We start from the raw sequence: 8,103 nt of genomic DNA, 5'->3' as shown, positions 1-8,103 counted from the left end.
CCTCCTTGTCTTCTCTGTCAGCCTTGACCCGGAGCAGCAGGCGCCCTTCTCCTCAACTTTGTGCTCCACTGTCATTCCTTGTGCTACGTGGGCGTGTTGCTTCAGGGTGAAGACCCCTGAGGACCCTCAGATGTATGAGACATTGCGCTGATTCACTCTTTGTCATTGATGACAATTAAAGATGTGCAGCATTGCGTCTGGAGCTCCCGCAGCTGGACATCTTTTACTGAGGAGCAGTTACGTTCTCACATTCACAGCAGGTCAGTTTCGTACTTCATCACGGCCTGCATTCACAATCACTCATCCCTCACGTGCTTCCACAACATTAAAGGTCAGTCTTCATCAAGAATGAGCAGGACTCCTCGCAGTGGACTCTGGTGGCCATTTTAGAGCAGAACTCCTTCATAGCCAACATTTGACACCAATCATCTGCAGAAGCTCAACTGATTCATTAAGATGTCAAGCCTTTTAAGACATTTTTACAAATTAATCAAAAAGTTGTCACTGGGATCACAGTGTTCACATTTTTTGTCTTTTTTTTGTTCATTTTATTTGTATTTTAAACCCAATTTAACCAAAAATAAATTCATCAGTTGTCTAAATTTTTTGGCAGAATCAAATTTCTTTTAGTAAGCCTTAAAGTATATTTTAGATAAAAAGACACCTGGGAGACTTTTGAAAAAGTGTTATGTCATAAAAGCACCAAACAACTGAGACGTACCCTTAAAAAAGCACCCTTTTATTTAGTAGAAGAATGGGGCCTTCATACCACCAGGGACCAGAACCTGAAGAACCAAACAAGATCAGAACTCACTGATTTCAGTAAAAAAAAAAAGAAGTTCTTCTTAGTCAATATTTCAAGCATCTCACCAATCGTTAGCTCAGTTAGCTGGCAGAGTTTGTGAGCTACCTCGGTTTTCCAGCTGGACACGTTTGCCATGTTCTGTCCTCATTTGTCTTTGACGTGTTGTGTGTTTGCTCCTCAATGTAAATGCGCGTTTGGCGATTTCCATCCGTTGAACAGGTGTCTTTCAAGTCTCCAACTTTGCTGATGGGTCACATTTGGCCATGAAGTCCACGCCATCCTTCGCTACCTACAGCCACACGACTCCACCACCATGTCCTCATACTGCTTGTAGACGACATTATTAGCCGAGTCAATGTAGAGGATGCTGATTGGGCTGAGCCGCGTGGGGACGCAGCAAGTGGGCGGTGTGGTCTCAGGGTCCATGGAGTTCATCAGCGTTTGTATGATGGCATGGTTGGTGGGCTCCAGATGCGACCGAATTGGGAAGTCGCAGGAGCCTTCGCAGTGAAAGGCCTCGTATTCCAGCGGCGCAATGATCCAGTCATCCCAGCCCATCTCTTTGAAGTTGACGTGGAGTCGTCTCCGGTGGCACCGCGGCCTTGTCTTTGGCGGCTGTGGGAGGGGCTGCGGGGCCTTTTTAACTGTCCTTGCAGAGGGAGCTCGCCGCATTCGCCGCTGAGTGAACAAGTACTCATAAATTGTTTTGTTGTCATGACCCGATCGTGCTTTGATCTCGTTGTAGAAAAGCTCACGTTTCCTACTTTTGCTGAATGCCAGGAAGAAGGCTTTCTCCTTGGTGGTCCTGCCGGGCCGAGCAAATCCCAGCGACCGCAGGTCCGTGGGTCGGCGGCCTTGGAGTTCTAGTGCCTCCAATTCAAAGCAAAGCTGCTGGTTCCGCTGGTTCTTGAAGTCCTTGAAGATGCTCCTCATGTCAAAGACCTCCCACCTGCTGCCCAGACCATCCGTCCCCTCTTCCATTGTCTTCGTCTGCAGCAGCGCAGCCTTCTGTTTACCTGATGCGCAGCTGTACAATTTCAGGCTCCAGCCTCGGTCAGCTGACCTCTGGGCCGCCGCCACCATGGAGACTCTGTGGGGATCGAACAGGTGCTTCCTCAGGATGCGGAGTTCGGCCCCCAGGAGCCCGTCTTGCTCTAGGGTGCTAATGTTGAAATGATACCTCTGGCGCCTTAGCTGGGGCCCACCGTCATCTGAAGGGAGGACACACACACACACACACATATTTGACCCTCAATTCTTGTCAGAACACACACCTACATCAGTTGTTCAAAACTTTAATCCCAAAAGTCCTTTTCATCCTCCTCAACTGTTGGTCATGATGAGGACAATGAGAAACAACGTGGCTGTGAGAAGCGCTAACACACAGGAAGAGGTACAAGTTCTCAGGTTTGCTGATGCAGCGGTGTGTTGAACAATCTTTCATTCATAGATTAAATATGTACATCTGTGTCCCTGATCACGGTGGCAGGAAGGTTTCTAAATGTAACTTTCTCCTCTCAAACACAGCCAGATGTCCACGGTGGCTGGCAAAATGATCTCAATATATCTTTCCTGTCTGAGTGCTAAAAGTCTGACTCTCATTCGCCTCCTGCCACATCTCTGCTTCACCTTCAGCTTGCCGGCGCCCCCCTGGGCAGACTTTTGGCTTCTTCTTTTGGCTTTGTGCTGTTTAATAATCAGACAGAATATTTCATTCCTCCCTGCTAACGCTCAGCCTGTCTGACCGTTGTTAACAGACCTGTAATAAATTCTTCCCCCATCAAGGTTACAATGTTCCATTTGGTTGAAGATGATTTACAGATGTGTGGCCTCCAAAAACTCCCAGCATGCGGCTCTTCTCTGCGCTCTAGCTCATTGTCTGGACGCTACTACCCTGTTGTGGTTGAGTTTGTATGAGCTGGTGACAGTAGCGGATCATTTAGCAGCTGAAGAGCCAGCGGTTTCCCTCAGGACAAGGTAGAGAACAAACGCAGCGCTAAAATGGAAGGATAACATTGCTCCTGCATTAACGATCAGTCCGTCTTGATTTTGTTACTTTAATTCAAAGGTGAATCGCTAAAAGCAACTCATGAGCAACTTAAGAGGGAAAGTTCAAACATGCGAGGAAGGCGAATGCATCAACTGAACTCTGAATATGCTGCCACAAGAGTTCAAGGTTTATGAGCTCTGCGAACAGGCTGGTGTTCACGGTGAAACATTTGGGGTCTTCAAATGGAACCCGCGAGCTGGTGGACACAACCCTTGAATTCTGAGCTTTCAGCAGAACTTCGCCCACCCAGAGGTCAAGTCAGTGTTAAACTTCTCTGAACAATAGTGCACAGTTGACCTTTGAGAATTTGTGTCCTTTGTGGAGCTGTTGTGATGTTAGCTAATGCTACTTAGCTAGCCAGAAGACGAACTGTCAATAATTTATAGATGCGTCATCCTCTGAATGGCTGATATTTGGGAGGACGAGTTTGTTTATCACATGGAGTCTGGCAAGATGGCCTTAGAACCTAGAAGAAAGCTCTTGGTAGAACCAGAGCAGCCGACTACTCAGCACTGATAGAGGAACACAAGAACAACCCAGGTTCCTCTTCAGTCCTGGAGCCAGACTGACAGAGAGCCACAGCTCTACTGAACCAAGTAGTCCTGTTTCCCTGGGCAGCAAAGAGTTCATGGACTTCTTTAACGACAAAATTCTCCCGATTAGAGAGAAACTTCTTCTCCTGCTGCCATCAGCTGACAACATGGCCCTAGAACCCAGAACCTTAGAGGCAGCTGGAGGACCAGACACACACTTGGATAGTTTTTCTCCCATCAGCCTTCATGAGCTCAGTTCAATAATGTCCTCCTCTAAACCTCCACCTGTCTCCTAGACCCCATCCCAACTAAGCTGCTCCAAGACTCTCTCCCCTCGTTTGCCCCTCCCTCTTAGATATGATCAATGTGGCGCTGGTACCAGATGAGGGACTGGTCTCTGTGCTGGTCTGATTAGATCTCAGTGCAGCTTTGATACCATTGACCACCATATCCTTCTACAGAGACTGGAACCTGTCACTGGTATTAAAGGAACCACACTAAACTGGTTCAGGTCACATTTACTAGGTCATCTCAGTTGGTACTAGTTAATGATGGTTCCTCTGAGACCACTACAGTCAGTTCTGGTGTTCCACAAGGGTCTGTGCTTGGACCAGTCCTCTTCACCCTGGACCTGCTTCCTCTAGGTCACATGATCAGGAAACACTCCATTAATGTTCACTGCTATGCAGACGACACTCAGCTGAACACATCAATGATCCACATGGAACAAACCAGCTGACTGAACTGGAGGCCTGAAGGACAGGAAACATGGAGGACCATCATTTCCTTTATTAAACTCTGATAAACTGAAGTTCTTGTGCTGGGCCCAAACACCTGAGGACCACCTGATCTGATGAGACAGGTACCCTGGATGGCACCACCCTGGCCCCCAGCACCACCGTAGGAACCTAGGAGTTCTCTTGGACCAGGATCCTTTAACTCCCACATTCAACAAATCTCCAGGACGCCTTCTTCCATCTACGTAACATCGCTAAGATCAGACACATCCTGGCTCAAGAAGATGCAGAAAAACTAGTCCCTGCTTTTGTCACTTCCAGGCTAGATTACTGCACCTCCCTCCTCCCAGGCTGGACTAATAAGTCCCTAAAGACTCTCCAGCTGGTCCAGAACGCTGCTGCCCCCCTGACTAGAACTGGTAGCAGAGACCAGGTCTCTCCTGGACTGCTTCTCTGCATGGCTCCCTGTCAGATTCAGAACAGAATTTAAAATTCTTCTTCTACCATCAAAGTCCTCAACAATCAGGCTCCTTCATCCCTGCCAGAGCTCCTAGTCCCCTATGATCCAGCTAGAACGCTTCACTCCCAGGATGCAGAGTTCCTGCTGGTTCCTAGAGTTCTAACAGTAGAATGGAGCCAGAGCCTTCAGCTATCAGGCTCCCCTCCTGCCGTGACATGTATGTCACTAAATGCTAACCACAATAGGCTGCTGCTGACCAGCTACACTGGTTAGCTAACAAGCACTCTGATGGGAGGCTGCCGCTCTGTGCTGGGTTCTGTACTTCAGGCCGGTGACGTGTGTTTTCTCACATTGAAGCGGAACGGACTTGTTGTTTATGTGACCGACGAGGCTAAATAAAGACAGAAAAGAAGGAAGTGAGTTGAGGTGGAGGAGTGAGGAGGAAGAGCTGTGCCAGGCCATTAGCTACACCTTGGCTCGCCATGCCGACGAGGTGACTGGCGATTTGCTGGAGAGACTCTAAAAAAATAAAGCCTGAATTAAAAACACATTAAGTGCTTGAAATGTAAACCTCGAGCATGCTTGAAATATTAAACTCTGGCTGTTCAAACATTGTTTTAAGCAGTTTTACAGCATAAAGATAACATGAGCTCAGGGGCCTCGCTTCTCAGGGCAGCGGGGAGTGTTTATTTACCCCCCACCGTAAATCACCACCACCACAGCAGATGGCCAGAAACAATCTGTACAGTAGCCTGTTAGCTTAGCATTGAGCCAGAGGCTGACTCCTTTAATATGAACACAAACAGCAGCACTAAACATCAGGTTGTGGTTTTAAGGAGGCTCAAGAGTCCGAGCAGAGACTCCAGGCAGTAGACGGCTCCCAGCCAAGATGTATCTGGGAAGTGGACCCTGTCAAACAGAAAATCCCTGGAACTGCAAGAACCATGTTGTACGTGACCCGAACCACTGGTCTAAAGGCCATCACGGGACACGAGCAATTCCATGGTTACACACGCCACTGAATCCAAAAACAGCCACAAAAACACAGAGAATAAACCTATACAATAAACGCTTTGCGTTCTCCTGAGAGACGATGGTAGAACAGCCCCTCGAGTCCGGACCTCGGGTCCTTACAGTTCCCTGCTTCTCCCGAGGAAGCACAAGTTCTGAAGCAGAACTTCTGGTGTCCTGCAGCCGCAGCACCCCTCACCTGTCAATCAAAGAGCACTTCAGCTCAGCGCCTTGCCCAACACGTCATTCTTCACTGCTCTGTGAGCTGAGTGTTCTAGCAACGTTCTAACAGTGTTCTAGAAGTGTTCTTGAAATGTTCTAACACTGTTTTAACAGTGTTCTAGCAGCATTCTAGAAGCGTTCTAGCCGCGTCCAAACAGTCTCCTAACATTGTTATAAAAGTGTTCTGACAGCATTCTAGCAGCATTGTAGAAGTGTCCCAGGAGCTGAGTGTTCTAACAGTGTTCTAGGAGCATTCTTACAGTGTTCTAACAGTGTTCTAGGAGCATTCTTACAGTGTTCTAGGAGCATTCTTACAGAGTTCTAACAGTGTTCTAGGAGCATTCTTACAGTGTTCTAACAGTGTTCTAGGAGCATTCTTACAGTGTTCTAGGAGCATTCTTACAGTGTTCTAACAGTGTTCTAGGAGCATTCTTACAGTGTTCTAGGAGCATTCTTACAGTGTTCTAACAGTGTTCTAGGAGCATTCTTACAGTGTTCTAGGAGCATTCTTACAGTGTTCTAAGAGTGTTCTAGGAGCATTCTTACAGTGTTCTAGGAGCATTCTTACAGTGTTCTAACAGTGTTCTAGGAGCATTCTTACAGTGTTCTGGGAGCATTCTTACAGTGTTCTAACAGTGTTCTAGGAGCATTCTTACAGTGTTCTAGGAGCATTCTTACAGTGTTCTTACAGTGTTTTAACAGTGTTCTAGGAGCATTCTTACAGTGTTCTAGGAGCATTCTTACAGTGTTCTAACAGTGTTCTAGGAGCGTTCTTACAGTGTTCTAGGAGCATTCTTACAGTGTTCTAGGAGCATTCTAACAGTGTTCTAGGAGCATTCTTACAGTGTTCTAGGAGCATTCTAACAGTGTTCTAGGAGCGTTCTTACAGTGTTCTAGGAGCATTCTTACAGTGTTCTAGGAGCATTCTTACAGTGTTCTTACAGTGTTTTAACAGTGTTCTAGGAGCATTCTTACAGTGTTCTAGGAGCATTCTTACAGTGTTCTAGGAGCATTCTTACAGTGTTCTAGGAGCATTCTTACAGTGTTCTTACAGTGTTTTAACAGTGTTCTAGGAGCATTCTTACAGTGTTCTAGGAGCATTCTTACAGTGTTCTTACAGTGTTTTAACAGTGTTCTAGGAGCATTCTTACAGTGTTCTAACAGCGTCCTAGCAGTTGACAACCTTAGAGAACATCACTGGCAGGGAACGATAGTTAGCGTTAATTCATTAGACTCGCGACAGACAACGTCACTTCCGTTACTTCTGCTGACAGATTGAATCAAACACACCCTGAGGACGCGGAAGCGGAAGTGGCCCTGCAGTGATAGCCGGGTCGTTACCTTGTCCTCTGTCCACGAAGCTGGTGACGGTGTTGGCCAGACCCGCGTTCTGCTGCGCGCTGCGGTTCCGGTCCCCGGAGCTCAGGCTCCGGTACAGCGACAGCATGTAGTCGTGAGGCGTCACCAGCGGCTGCGACGCGGCGCTTTGCCGCTGCTGCGGCGCGCCGCGCGCTTTACCGGCTGCGCCACCTCTGGAGGCTACTTTTCCGGGAGTTTTTCCCGGTGCTGCAGTCCCTCCGCCGACGACCGGTCGAGCGGGATGTTCACTGAAAGTCTCTCCGCGGCTCCAGCTCTGTGCTCTGTACCGGGGACGCTGCTGCAGCGGGGCCCGGTTCTCCGGTCCGGCCCTGCTCACTTTAATCTTAGCAGCAGGTTCGCCTTTAATCACCAGCAGACCTGCGCGGATCCGCGTGATCCTCAACGGACTCCCTGGTGCCGAAGGTCTCCACGTTCCTGACTCGGACACCGCTGGCTGCCTGCTTGCGGTCCGAACCAGAGCCGCTTGTCCTCCGCGCTGGCGGGGGTCGGAGGCTCCGGTCCGAAGAGACGCCAGGACGGGGAGCAGGAGGAGAACGAGAGTCCTGGACCCGAGCAGCAGGGACGCGCGCGTCTTCCTCGTCATTCTAGCGTCTTGCAGCCGCCGGCACGGTCCTCATGTTTGTGAAGTCTGCGGGTGTTAGTGGAGCTGGGGGGGTCCGGTCTGATCCCGATCCTTCATCCTCCTGGGTCACAATACCAGCTCAGAGAGCAACTGTCGGAACCTCAGCAGACGACCCCGGGAGGCAGCAGAGACACGCATCGCGGCAATGATCCGGGTCCAAAGATCCAGGTTGATGTTGGGCAAGTTGACTGGTCCAGCTCCGGCTCGTTCTGATCTGTCGCTACGTCCAAAAACCTCTTTAATGGTCCAGCCCAGAGAGGAAGCATGGCGTCATGCCCCCTTT

The 8,103-nt window shown here is 49.0% G+C and overlaps 1 protein-coding gene across 1 annotated transcript; it reads right to left on the bottom strand.

Annotated features, from left to right (window-relative positions):
* Window positions 1-728: 728 nt before the first annotated feature.
* On the bottom strand, window positions 729-8,028 carry gdf5 (growth differentiation factor 5). The gene is made up of 2 exons (XM_086200912.1): window positions 7,160-8,028; window positions 729-2,016 (listed from the first exon to the last, which is right to left on the bottom strand). Exons 1-2 carry the CDS (start codon window positions 7,779-7,781, stop codon window positions 1,091-1,093), a joined length of 1,548 nt encoding a protein of 515 aa, XP_086057038.1. The 5' UTR covers window positions 7,782-8,028; the 3' UTR covers window positions 729-1,090.
* Window positions 8,029-8,103: the final 75 nt, after the last annotated feature.

The sequence above is a fragment of the Aulostomus chinensis genome, chromosome 3 (genome assembly GCF_037954235.1).
Source record: "Aulostomus chinensis isolate RoL2024-O1b breed Wild chromosome 3, RoL_Achi_v1.0, whole genome shotgun sequence".
In the NCBI taxonomy this organism is placed as follows: domain Eukaryota; kingdom Metazoa; phylum Chordata; class Actinopteri; order Syngnathiformes; family Aulostomidae; genus Aulostomus; species Aulostomus chinensis.
This window is presented reverse-complemented; position numbering and strand designations above follow the sequence as displayed.

What these genes read in the sequence shown, in the direction of transcription:
- gdf5 (XM_086200912.1), bottom strand. Translation starts at nt 7,781, where the DNA reads ATGACGAGGAAGACGCGCGCGTCCCTGCTGCTCGGGTCCAGGACTCTC. An exon ending in CTTCGTGGACAGAGGACAAG is followed by an intron (nt 2,017 to 7,159) that starts GTAACGACCCGG and finishes TCCTCCCTTCAG; the next exon opens with ATGACGGTGGGCCCCAGCTA.